General features: G+C 54.4%; 1 protein-coding gene across 1 annotated transcript; it reads left to right on the top strand.

Moving 5' to 3' along the window:
- The first annotated feature begins 161 nt into the window (after nucleotides 1-161).
- Nucleotides 162-11,056, top strand: LOC146764244 (uncharacterized). Its single transcript, XM_085565354.1, has 2 exons — nucleotides 162-250; nucleotides 5,896-11,056. The coding sequence occupies exon 2, from the start codon at nucleotides 5,923-5,925 to the stop codon at nucleotides 6,625-6,627; it is 705 nt and encodes a 234-aa protein (XP_085421480.1). The 5' UTR covers nucleotides 162-250; nucleotides 5,896-5,922; the 3' UTR covers nucleotides 6,628-11,056.
- Nucleotides 11,057-13,647: the final 2,591 nt, after the last annotated feature.

Genomic DNA, 13,647 nt, shown 5'->3' with positions numbered 1-13,647 from the left:
CCTCCTTAAAAAAAAACCCTGCCGGGACCGCCCAAGATATTCGGAGCGAGGTCGCCCTCCCCGGTCCCCTGCGGGATGCAGGGGGCGATGCTCCCAGCGCGAAGGAGCCGCAGATCCAGCGAGCGAAGGACGCACGTGGAGCCTCCTCCGGCCGCTCCTCTTCCTGCTCCTGCTCCTCCTCTACCCCTCCTCTTCCTCCCGCTCCTCCTCCTCCTCCTCCATCCTTCGGCTGCAGGCGAGGAGCTCTCGGGTGAGCGGGGCTTGGACGGGACCCGGTGGAAAGGGGTGGGAGAGGGGGATAGGGGGAGGTGGGACAGGGGGAAGGGGTTCTCAGTGAAAGGCTCCCAGTTAACTTCAGGACTCCAATTCCCCTCCCTGTCCTCCCAGCCCCTGCCGGTGCTGTGGGGGCCGGGCCGTGCCCCGGTGCCGGCTCAGGGGTGCTCCACCTGGCAGCTGCAGGTGACCCCATGCTGGGGGGGTTTCCAGCAGCACCAGGAGCTGGTGGGTCCAGTCCCCCCACGTCGGTGGCCACAACTGAGAGCTTCTGCTGGCCCTGGAACCACCTCAGCTGGGTGTGGAAAGGGTAGAACAGAAAGGGCAGCCGGGGCCGAGCTGGAAGCTCGAGGGCCCCAGCGACACGGACTCGCTGGGATGGGCAGAGGGCGTGGGGTCTCCCAGCAGTGCGAATCTGCGAGGACCCCCACCCCAAGCCGCAGGAAATTGCTCAATGGAACGAGTGCAGCTAGACAGGGAACCATGCTTCTTCAATCTCAATCACACCTTTCCCTCCCCTCTCCCCCTGTTTCTTGTTCCCCAAATCTACAGATCCAACACAATTTGGACTTTCCAGCACCCTGCCCCACTCTTTGGAGGTCCCAGCCCCCTCTATTCCCCCATTCTCTTGCCCCTTCCCAACCATCCCATAAATCCCCAACCCCCTCTTCCGTGCTTGGGTTTGGGGGTTCCAGGCCACTCCTGCTCAGTCACACATCCTCTTTCTCTCAATTCACATCCCTCCTGGCTGCTTTTTCCTGGGAGGAATCCCTGAGTTTTGGGACTTTTGGGATGTAGCTTAGGAGGGGGACAGCTCTGTCGGGCTTTCCCCTCCCTGTTGTAGCCCCTCAGCTGTCCCCGACACCCTGGGGGTGTTGGGGTTTCCCTCCTAGGGACAAGGACGTTCATCCCCTTCCAGGGGCCCAGTGCCCAGCTGGGGCTCCAGGTCAGGGGTCCTTGAGCAGCTGCCCCAGAACCTCCGCCAGGGTCTCCCAGCGCAGCCGGAGCCGCTCGGCCTGGGCTCCCCAAAGGCCTCAGCAAGGCCCAAGTCCTGCCCAGGAACCCTCAACTCCCTCAAACCCAGCATCCCCCTCATCCCCTGCAAGTTCCTCCCATGGCACCAGCCATGGCTGTGTCCCCACTTGTCACTGCCCATGTCCCACAATGTCCTCACCCATGGCTGTCTCCCCAACATGTTTCCATCCCTGTCATTGTCCCCACATCTCCATTCATGCCCATGTCCCATTCTAAACAGATGAGATTTGCTGTAAAACATAAGAGGAGAAACAGCAATCATTTAATCCGTGGTCTGCCAGGGAACCACAAAACCGTGTCCTATTCCCATCCTTTCCAAGTTTGGCTGGAACATGAGCTGCTTTCTTATTTCCTTTCTTATCTGTTTCACCACTTTTCCTTTATAATCTCTTTGCAAGCAACAGTTTCAGCCATTTAATTTTCCAGAAACTCCTCCTTTTTCTGCTATAAGATAATCTGATCCCATCCCATGGTGAAATGTTGTGTTCCTCATTTCAGTGGATTGGTCAGCAGGAAGGTCAGGAGCTGGAGCTGTCTGGTTGGTTCTTATTAGGAGAACAGCTTGTCATCTAATGATGCCTTTGAAATGATGAATGGTTTCTCTGTCTCCTGATATGAGTTCCTTAGGGTTCCCAGGGGCTGGTCCATGGTGTTGTAGGATTTTTTCTGGGTGCTGCCTCCAGCCAGGGCTGCATCACTTGACTGCTTTTCTCTAATTAAATAATCAAATGTTTGGATTCCAACTGATTTCTCTGTACTTTTGGTAGAAAAAAAACTCCAGTGCTCTAATACACCCTGTATAACATAGACAGTGACAGCACATGTTGGAGTGGACAGAGGAATGATTCCCCCCCCCACTTATTTTAGTTTTTATGACATTCTCCATTTGCTGTTTCCCTCTGCAGCTTCAGCCATTTCTGTTGCAGAGTCAGATATGCTCACCATGGGCTCTGCCTTTAGCAGTGCAGATTCCATCTGTGCAAGCAGGCAGAGCTTGGGGTGAGGGGCAGAGGGAATCAGCCAATTCCTGCCCCAGGCAAGAGACCGAGGAACATTGTTCCCACTTTGCCCCAGCAGTTTAATTTGCATTTCTAAAGCTCCTCTGCTGTCTGCCTGGAAGGAATCTTCTTTTCCTGGTAAGCCATTCTGTGATTCATGTGTGGCTAAAAGCTACTTTTAACAATACAATATTAACTGTTTACCAGTTTAAAGGTCATCTTTAAAGCTCTTCTGGTTTTTAAAAATGAAGCCTAAAGGTGAATTCTGCAGACAATGAGGCTGCTCTGGCCACGGGTGAAACATTTTAGCAGAAGAATTCCTTTGGTATGGCCCTGTTTAATATCCACATACAATTCAAATTCTTTTTTCCTGTCTAGGAGGGCCAGGGCAGCAGCCGCAGTTAAACTTCATTTTAACACTTGAAAATTCTGTTTTCCTTATGACCAGTCATCCATTTTCTTGACTGGCAGGTTAGGAGTGCTGTAGGGAGACATCCCTGGCTCCAAGAGCCCTGCCTTTAGCAGGGACTCCATACCAGGCTGTGAGCCCTTCCTTCCCTCCCCTGGAACAGGGTGTTGCTTTTAGACCCCACTTGTCCTGGTTGCTTCAAAGTAATTTGGAGAGGCTCCACATCAAATTTTCCCTCTTTCCCTGCGGCTGCCCACACCTCTGTGTTCACTTCGGCACTGGCTTTGCCACTTATCTGAGTCAAAGGTACAGCATTAGCCTCTGCTTTACCTTTTAGAATATAAATCTGTATTTCCACATTCGCCATCAAATCCCTTCCCAGGTAAATAATGATCACAATCAGGAGGAAGTAGAAATCCATGCATTTCAAATCTATCTCCCACATCAATTAATAGTGGTTGAAGAATACTCACCTGCTCATTTTTCCCCCTTAGCTCCTGAATGATCAAACAACTTCTTGACAATCTTCCCCCCTTACATCTGAGATTCAAAGGAGATTGAGAGGCCCCTGCGTCCATCAGGAGAGGCCTCTTGATTCAGAGCCACCCTGAATGTTCTCAAGGGCTCCATTGTGGTGCCCTTGTGTGATGGGAGCTCAGAGAGCCCTGACAATCCATGTCCATGCAGGGATGGACTTGCTCCTGCTGAGGGTGCTGCTGTCTGTGCTTGCAGTGTCCTTGTGGGCTGCAGCTGGAGCCCTGACTCCTTCCCAGGGGCTGTTTGGGTGGGCTCTGCCCTGGCCAGGAGGGCAATGCCTCTGCCAGGTGCTTGTGGCCGACCCCATCATGCCCTGGGTGCTGGGGCCCCCTTGGGCTCTGGGGTTGATCCCTCAGGGGCTGTGGGAACTCTGCCGTGGCCTTTGCCTTCAGCTTGGCCTTTTGCTCATCCCTTCTTGCCTTCAGCTGCTGTGCCTTTGTGCCCAAGTGCTGCAGGGCCTTCTTGTGCCACTCCTGCAGCCCCGGTCACTGCCTGTGGGTGCTCATCCTCTGAGAGCTGCTGAGCTTTCTGCAAAAGCTTTCCTTTCTGCAGGGACCCAAAGCAAATCCTGAACAGCAAATCCTGATCCTTCCATGTGCACTCTGCATTTCCCAGCTGTTCCTTTGTTTTCCCCGTTGTGCTCAGGGTCCCTGCCCAGCCCGTGTGGCAGAGCCGGTGCCTGTCCTGCCGCAGTGTCCAAAGGCGGCCCCCCCGGCGGGCAGGGCCGGCAGCTCCCCGGGGCCGGGCAGCGGCCGGGGCGTCCCGCAGCCTCCTGGGGGCCGGGGGCCACTGCCGGCCCTGCCCGGGGCTGGTGGGGTCAGGCAGCGCCCGGCGCTGAGCCCCGGCTGCCCCACAGCCCCGGCCCGGCCCCGCAGCTCCCCACAGGCCCCAGCCCGTGCTCCCGGTGCCGCACCTCTGCGCCCGGTGCTGCCGCTGCCACCGCAGAGAAACCCCTGGCATCCTGACCTCCTGCTTTTCCTGTCTGGGCAACCGGGCCTAGAAAGGACCTGCAGCTGACTTATTTTGAGTATAAGACGGAGGAAGGTGCTGTAAAGAATCTCAATCCTTTGTATTTTTATCTTCCTTCTCTTTTACATCTTTTTTTTTCTTCTCATACAGGTTCTTCTGCTGCTTCTTGCCTTAATCATATTGCTGCACGCTCCCCTTCACCCAGGCCCTTCCCACCACACCAACACCATCCATCCCCTGTTCTCGAAATCCCTTCTCCACTTCCCTTATTGCCTCCCTGGGTGTCCATGTCCTTAATTATCTCTGCGGGAATGTGCAAACTGCCTCAACATTCTCCCCTTTTGTAAACAATACTATATTCATGTCTCTGTTAAATCTTTGTTCTTCACACAGTTCTGGAATTTACCTGGACTTTAGCTGAGCAGCAGTTCCTGTTGATTAATAACATTTTCTGACACTGATGGTTTCTCCTGTCACTTCCTTATCTACAAACTCCTTGCTCTATGTTGGAGGATATTCACACCACCTCTTTGTACAGACACTTCCATCTTACTCCTTTCAACATGACAGGAAAGAGGGGGGGAAGCCATAAAAGGGCATTTAGGACACCTAGATGGAGTGAGAGAGGGTACTGGGTCACCCCCAAATTGAGCCGTAGGGGAGCTGGGATTTAGAGGCAATGATGGAAAAGGGATGGGAGAGGTGGATAACAGGAGGAGAGACAACAGGAAAGAGGTTCTCATGGTGGTCCCTTTGTGTCCCCATCATTCAATCCCTGAAGCAATTCCCCATTGCTGTGGGAGAGGATGGATCCGCACTGGGGGGATCCCCAGACGACCTTGTGGGGCTGTTCCCCACACCCAGCAGCTGGTGCTGTGGCAGCCATGGGGCAGAAGGGGGTGGGAAAGGGGCATCCAGTGTGGTCAAGGAGGAGGTGGGGCAGGAAGAGCAGCAGAAGGAGAAGCACAAGTTTCCATCCTACTGGTGTAGCAGGGAGTCTTCCAGAGGAGTTCCTCTAGGGAGAATGTTTAGAGTTTTCAGATTCCAGAATAGAGACCCAAATACCTTTGTGGTCCTTGGGAGGGTTTGGTTTTTGGGGGCATATTTGGATCTTGCAGGACCCCAAGGCTGAGTCTTAAATCACCCTTTGGGGGATATTTGGGGGTCCTCATGGCAATCACCAGGTACTGGTAGGGGGAGGACATCAGTCTTGGGGACTCCTCCAGAAGAGCAGTGGAGTGGAACCCCTAGACCCCTAGAATGGGTAAAAGTCAGAGGGGTGATTCCAGAATTGTGTGAGACCTGGCAGCCTGAAGTGGGGAGGGAAGAGCCTGGAGTGTGGGGACCCCTGGAATCCTGGAGCAGAGAGTCAGGGACCACTGGGAAAACCCATGGTCATCTGTAAGCAAAACCCCCATGGTCATCTGTAAGCAAGACCCCAGAGAGGGGAAACCCCAGGAGCCACGGGACCCCTATCAGCTCAAGGAATGGAAACGACCAAACCTCAGACCGGAGAGACAAGAGAGGTGGATCTCCTATGAGGGTCATTTTGGGAGCTGAATCTTGGTGCTTCACAGATTTTTTGTTTAGACTCCTGAAGACTTCCAGCGATGTACTTCTGCAGGAGGAACCCCCAGCCCAAGGCTCTCACCCCTTGTTTTTTCCCCAAACCAGGATTTGTCATTGCCAAGCCTTGGGTGGATGGAGGAAAAGGCCCAGAGGTTCCTCACAAGGAGGGTCTGCAAAGCCTGCCGAGGGAGCTGTGGGAAGGAGGGACATGCCCTGTGCCAGGAAGGCGGCGAGAGATCCAGCCAGAGCTCGGAGCTGGTGAAGGAGACGCCTAAGGCTGGCGAGAAGCCACACAAGTGCTTGGAATGTGGGAAGGGCTTCAGGTACAGCTCCCATCTGAGGGAGCACCAGGTGATCCACATGGGGGAAAAGCCCTACAAGTGTGGGGAATGTGGGAAGGGCTTCAGCAAGAGCTTCAACCTCATCAGCCACAGCAGGATGCACACTGGGGAACGGCCCCACACCTGCTTGGAATGTGGGAAGAGCTTCAGGCGGAGCTCCAGCCTGAGGGAACACCAGATGCTGCACACCGGGGAGAGGCCCTACGAGTGTCCCCAGTGTGGGAAGCGGTTTCTGAGGTCATCCCGTCTCCTCCTGCACCAGCGCATTCACATCGAGGAGAGGCCCTTCCGCTGCCCCGGCTGCGGGAAGGGCTTCAAGCACAACTCCAGCCTCCTCCTGAACTGGCGCCTCCACACTGGGGAGAGGCCCTACGAGTGCTCCGAATGCAGGAAGAGCTTCGTGCGCTGCTCCAGCTCCACCCACCAAGGAGAATCCACGTTGGATGATCCTCAGCAACCCCTTGGGAAGAGCCCTGGTGATCCCTGTTCTGGGTGATCCCTGTCGGATATGTGGAAGGTGTTGGAGGGATTTCTTTCCCTTCTTGTTCTGCTGTGATTTGGTTGGTAATAAATCCACTCCCTGTGCCCAGGCTGGGTCTATTATACCCATGCCAATGCTCAGGGCAGGATCTCTCCCATTCATTCTCAGCTCCTGGGCCTTTTCATTTATTTCCTCTCCAGTTGCAGAGGGCAGGGATGGAGCAGTTTTGGTGCCTACTTCCATCCAGGAAGACCAGCCCAGCCTCGGGAGTTCTGAGGATCTTGTGGGGCTCCCCCATTTGTGGGACATCCCCGCTGGAGGAGGTTGTCCCCCCTTGCTTCAGCCCCAGCCCTCAGGCAGGGCTCAGCCAAGCAGAGAACATCCTCACCTGGGGCCTCATTTCTGGGTGCAGCTGAGTCCCTGAACACCTCCATCCCATTCTGGGGTGCATCTGAGTTCTTGGATATCTGGGACCCCATTTTTTGGGATGTATTTGGTTTGCACAGACTGGTTGTGGTAGTGGGGTGGGCTCTGAGATAAGCTGCTGGAAGCATCCTGAGTGTCCAGCAGAGCCAATCCCTGGTGGTTCTAAAGATGGAGGTGCTGGATGCAGAGATCCCCAAGGTGCAGAGATCACCCCCACAGCCCCTGGAGCAGCCCCCTGGCACAGGGGGATGCCTGAGAGGAGGCTGTGACCTCATGGAGCCCCATGGCCAGAGGGGCTCCCCCTGGAGCCAGCTGTCCTGGCAGGATTGACCCTGTGGCAGAGTGACCCCTGGGGCTGCAGCAGTGTGAGGAGGCTGCTGGCTGTGGGATGGGTTCACAGATCATAGCAGTGCCACCACAGTCCCTCCCAGTGTCCACAAACTCCCTCCCAGTCCTTCTCATTTCACTCTGAGACCTCCATCCTCTCTCCCAGTGCCCCCCATTCCATTCTGCTCGCTCTCAGTGCTCCCGCAGTCCTCGCAGTGCACTCCGAGTCCCTCTCAATGCCACACCAGCCCTCTCCTGTCTCTCCCAGTGCCCTCCCCCACTGATCCCAGCGTGTCCCCACTCTCTCCTAGTGCTCCCCAGTGTGTCCATCTCACTGGAACCCTCGAGCTCCTAGCTTGGTCCCGGCTGCCTACTCTGGTCCGTGATGGATTTCTACCCTGGCCACACCCAGCTGAGGTGGTTCCAGGGCCAGCAGGAGCTCTCTGTGGTGGCCACCAATGTGGTCCCCAGCAGGGACTGGACCCACCAGCTCCTGGTGCTGCTGGAAACCCCCCCCACTCCCAGGGCAGGGTCACCTGCAGCTGCCAGGTGGAGCACATCAGCCTGGAGCACCCCTGAGTCAGCACTGGGGCACAGCCCGGCCCCCACAGCACCAGGGACAGGGGGGAGGCACTGGGGGGACTGGGAGGGGGATTGGGTTCTGCTGGTAGTAACTGAGATATTTGAGATAGCCTGGCTTAAACTGGGAGAGGGGCTGGGGGGTGTGGAAGGGCTGAGAAGGAGGTTAAAGGATGTTGGGGAGGATGGGATGGGGTTCTGGGTGTCCTGATGAGAATTGGAGGGAGTTTGGAGGTGCTGGGTGTAACTGGGAGGGATTTGAGTAAGCCTGGAGGGACTGGAATGAGACATGGGATGCAAAAGTGGGTGTTGGAATGAGGGTATTTATGCAGGGAAGGGACTGGGAGGGGTCTTGGTGAGTCCTTGTGGGGCTGGAAAGGGACTAGGAGAGGGTTTGGGGGTTTTGGGATGGAGACAGGCAACTGGGAGGGTGCTTGGAGGGGCTTGGGGTGTCTGTGAGAGGTTTTGGGGGGTCCTGACCCCTGCGGACCCCCCAGATATTCTGCTGGGATCATACTGGGGTGTAACGATCCACTCGTGCGCGGTGTCATGATGGTTCATTAATCCATCCCAAAAGTGCAAAAAGGCAAACAGCAAGGGACCATCAGTTTAATTGTAACAAATGCACCTTTATTGTGGTACCAACAGCAAATGCGATAGAGGGGACAGAAAGGAAATAAAGGATAGAAAGAAAAAGGGGAAAGGGGAATAGCTACCACCATCTGAGACAAGACCCTCAATGGTCCAGCCACATGGATTCGCCATTCTGCATGGGAATTAACCAAAGTCATCCCAAAAATGTTACAGTTTATATAGTCTTTAGCCAAAGCCAGTGACATCTGGCCAGAAGGTTGGGAAGACTGATGGGCCATTGTGAAGAGACCCCTTGGTCTGTGAAGCAGGTGCAGGCATGAGGGACAAGCCACCGCTTGTCACAACCTGCTCAAATGCAGTGTTCTGTAGAAATACAGCTAGTGCACCTGCAAACAGTCACTTGGCAAGTGTCCACATCCACCTCAGCCAAGCCAGAACTCCTGTCGGGGGTCTTCAGGGTCCTTGCGACAATTGTGAGGCAAGTGAAGGAAACTTTGGATTGTCTCTTACATGGGGGTAACAAGGATTAAACCTGACTGGGAGTCAGTCCCCTAATACTGGGAGTGTCTGGAAGTTACTGGGATCATACTGGGTGAGACTGGACTCACTGGGATCATGCTTGGAGCAACTGGGACCATGATGTGGGCAAATGACATCCTAGAAGGAGTGACTGGGAGTGACTGGGTTCATACTGGAAGTTACTGGGGCCATACTGGACTCCTGGGAATGACTGAGAGTGGAAGGAACCATACAGGGCATGACTGGGAGAAACTGGAACCATGTTGGGGGTAACTGGGATCTTATTGGGAGTGACTGGGAACATAAAAGCTTGAATGGAGTTTCTATCCTGTGACATTCCTGGGGAGCAGCGGCAGCTCTGCACCCCCAGCCTGGGGAGTGGGAGCAGGGGAACTGCTGGCAGCACCTTCAGAACACAGCCAAGAGCTCCGGGGCTCCTCCCCCGCTTAATTTTCTCTCCCCAATTCAAATCATCCCCTCCCATTCAAATACCCTCCATTCACATTTTCTCCCTACAATAAACATTTCCTTGCCCCAGTTAAACTTTTCTCCCCAGTTAGACTCTGAGTCTACCCCCACCCCTGGCTTCTCCCAGCAGGACTCGTACAGGACCTTCTGGAAACAGGAGAGGAAAGAGTTAGAAAATTAATCATTATTTTTTTGGTTTTTGGAGGACTTTCCTGTGGCTTTCCTGCAGAAAGCCCTTACTTTCCGGGCGATAGCTGAGGGATCCTCTCAAGCTCCATTCCCTTTCCAGTCCCTTTTTCCAGCTCTTTTCCTCAGCTGACCCAAACCTGCATATTTTGGGGGGTGGGAGAGGTCACTCTGCTCGGGAGTGTCAGAGGTGCCAGTGCAGTTCTCTCTGGCTTCTTGGAGCATTTGGAATCTCCAGCTCTCAGCCAGTGCTATCCATGGAATTCAATCCCCCTTGTAGGGTTTTCCCCCAGACTGGCTTTATTTCCAGAGGGTTTTGTGGCTTCCCTTTGAGCTGGGGCCTCATGGCACCAGAGTGGCTGTGGGTGAGGGGATAGAGAATAAACACGGGATTATAGAAAAAAAAAAAAAAAAGTTAAATATGTCTCAGAAATAAAAATAAAAACAAACAAACAAACAAACAAAAACTGTGAAAAAATAAAAAGTAATGGCAGAGCTTTTTCTGCTGGGACTTAGGGTTTCTTGTCCACGTTTCAAGCTGGTTCTGAGCCAGAAACCAGTGGCTGGGAGAGACATTGCTGCTGAAGGACCTCTTATTGCCAAAAGTAAAGTACGGAGTATCAAGCAACACCTTTCAAGGTCACAGCTCATCTCCACACCCGGTCGGTCCCTGCCCCACCATCGGGAGTCCCTCCCCACCCTCGGCTCAGGTTTGTGCCCCCGCTGCCCCCTGGGTCTCTGAAGGAGTCGCAGCGAGGCACGGGCGAGGTGCGAGTGCAAGAAAAGGTAAAGAATAAAATAAAATTTAAAAATGCAACTGTGCACCGAGCGCTCTCGGCCGCCCCGTATGACTGAAGGAGCCGCGGAACCTGTGGAGCCCAGGAACCCTGGAAAATCGCTCCCATCCACTGAAAAACCCTTTTCAGAAAGATTTGCCGTGACGCTCCCGGCGAGCAGCAGCACCTCAGCGTCACCGGCCGGGTTTTGCAGCAGCGGAGGAACCGCTGGGGCCAGTCTGGGACAGAGCAGAGGGTTTGGGGTCTCCCGGAGCAGATCGGAGCTGGGCAGGAAAGCGCGACCTAAGATTATCACCATGGAGCTCTGCCTGCGGATCCTGTCAGCTGTTAGGGGCCAGGTCCCGAGCCGAGGAGGATCAACATTTACATCTCTTTAGATCAGGAGGGCACTCGGAAGTCACTGTTGAGACAATGGTAACACACAGAAGACCACCATGCATTTGAGATGGCTTCGCTCTGTTTATTTTAGCAGCAGGCTGTCTTTTATACCTTCTCGCAAAGTTTATACCTATTCATTGTATACAATAAATTAATATCATGTTCATTGGTGCAAGGTGGTCTCCACAACTGTTTTCCGCCAACATCCAACTCCTGCAAGGTCGCCCCCCCCACCCCCACCCCGTTTATCTTTTCTTCTCCTTCATTTCCACGACAATGACCTTGGTAGAACTCCTTTCAGGGGCAAAGGCGACTCTTACCAGCTTCTCCAACTATCTTTTTTTGTCTCAACGAGAAGCTGTGAGCCCCTTCCACGCTCAGACCCTTCAAACTGCTCACTGACCCCATGCGGGTCAATGTCTTATTCCCGCAGAGTGCCCCACCAGGTCCGGCCGGGCCCCTCTGTAAATCCCACTCCCCACTTTGTCTCGCACTGCCGCAATGGGTTCCTCCTGCCTCAAAACAGCCCGGAGGCACCTGACCCGGGGGCGTCCCCGCCAGGGGGTCCCTTCTATCCCGAAAAAACAGAAAAAAGTTTAAAAAACCCTGCGTAATTGCCATAAATGGCCCCAAAAAGCGAAGCAGCCACCGGGAAGATGCTTATGGAGGTTTTAATTGACGGGCTGCAGCCAGAGGAGCAGCAGAGCACACACATCACAGGTGGGCATCTGTCACTGCTAGGAGACTGCTGGCGTTTGTACTTCAGACAGATAAATTGAATCCAAATTGTCAGCGGTTTCCACCACCTGCTCTCTCTCCTCTTTGTTTCTTGACGGATTTTACACCGCTCCCATTCACTCCACAGAGCTGGAAAGGAAAACACCGGCTGCCCATGGCCATCTCCATCTGCCTTCCACAGCTCCAGCCCTATGCTTTCTCCTCTCCCCTTTACTTTGCACCAGATTCTCCCTCCTTCTCCCCCTGGCAGTTCGGGGAGGGAGATTTCGCCCAATCGCACATCTCTCCTCTCACTGTGTCCCATTTTTCCCAGTTTGTATTCCTTTCGCTGCCTCCCCTTGTAGCCAGACCTGCCGTGGGGCTGGTTAATGGTGGAGTGAATTAACGCAGGGATTGTTGGGATTGGCTGGGTCTGGCCGGGTGCCTGGTGCCACCAAAATCGCTCTGTCACTGAGGCTGGGCAGGGAACAGAACACAAGGAGAGGCTCCAGGGTCCGGGTAAGGACAGGGAGAGGTCACTCATGGACACAACTGACTTGGGGAAGTTAATTGAATTTATTATTGCTGGGGATAAGGTGTTGTTGGTGGTGGTTGTATGTTTGGGTTTTTATGGTGAGACAATTTTTTATGCCATCTTCTACCTGAAAGAAAAAACGGTGAGGGGGAGAGAGGGGAGGCAAATAGGGGCAAACAAATGAAATGACCGCGCAATCTCATGTACCACACGAATGGCTCAGCCAGGGAATGGAGAGTTTGGAAGTCTTGGCTGGGGAGTGACTTCCCTCTCTAGGGGAAATTTTTCTTAGGAATTGCAGAAATACCTCAGGAGATATTGCAGTGGATTCCGAGACTCTGGGGGATGGAGTTGATCTCCGGCGCTTTTGGTGTGGCCGGGGATTGCAGAGAGAGCGAAGGGTCACGCGTGGTGTGGAGAGCGGGCGCCCGTTTCCCGGGACGGGGCTACGCTGCCGCCTTGCTGCCCAGGTCTGCCCTCTTGTCGCCATCCCTGCGGCTGTTGGGGGGTACGGAGGGCCCACGCTGCCCGATGGGATCCGATGGGATCCGCCTGCCTTCGCTGCTCCCCGCCCGCTGCCGGGGCGGGTCGGTGCCGTACAGGTCGCTGTCCCGGGCGTCCCCAAAAGAGCGGTGTCCCTGTCTGGTCACGAATGTAACTGCATGAAAGGGGAAATCTGGGCTTGATGGGGGGAAAGGGCTGGGATTAGGATTTGTTGGTCTGTGGTGCTGTTGCTGGTCTTGTTTATCCGTGTTGTTATTTATTATATATATATATATATATATATTCTAGCAAAGTATTATTTCTTTTCCCATGGCTGTGCCTGAAAGCCCCGTAATTTCAAAGATAAAGTATTTTGGATGGAGGGGTTCATCTTTTCCATTCCAGGAAGATTGCAGCCTTCCTTGGCAGACACCTGTCTTTTAAATGAGGACAATTGTCCAACAAATCACAGCAGGAGAATGAAAAGTAAAACAAATCCTACCAAAAACACCTTTCCCTCACCTCTGTCTGCTTCCTGGGCTTTGCTTTCTCCCAGATTCCTGCCCTTCTCCCACCCAGAGGCACAGGGGATGGGGGTCACAGTCAGCTCATGGCACAGAACCCCTCAGGGGCAGGAATCCTTGTCCGGCTCCAGCCTGGGGTCCTCCCACGGGACACTGTCCCTCAGGAGCAGGCTGCTCCCATGGGGATCCCTCACACGCTCACAAGTCCTGCCAGGAGCCACTTCCATGGCTCTGCAGGGGCTTCCCGCAAGCTCGAGGCCTTTCTCAGGCATCCCCTGCTCCAGCCTGGGCTCCTGCTGGGGCTGCAGGTGGGTCCCTGCTCCATTACAGCCTCAGCTGCAGCTCCCAGCACCTCCAGCTCCAGGTGACCCCGAGCTGGCAGTTCAGGGCAGTAGCAGTTCCTCAGCCTCCTGCCAGGCCAGGCCATTCCGGGGTGTCCAAATCTCAACATCTGGGAGCAGCACACTGCAAGGGCTGGGGCAATTTCTCCCGTGTACCTCAA

This window comes from Lonchura striata, chromosome 35 (genome assembly GCF_050655825.1).
Source record: "Lonchura striata isolate lonStrDom1 chromosome 35, ASM5065582v1, whole genome shotgun sequence".
NCBI lineage: Eukaryota > Metazoa > Chordata > Aves > Passeriformes > Estrildidae > Lonchura > Lonchura striata.
This window is presented reverse-complemented; position numbering and strand designations above follow the sequence as displayed.

Bases quoted from the DNA above. Each gene is read 5' to 3' on its own strand.
- LOC146764244 (XM_085565354.1), top strand. From the start codon at position 5,923: ATGGAGGAAAAGGCCCAGAGGTTCCTCACAAGGAGGGTCTGCAAAGCC.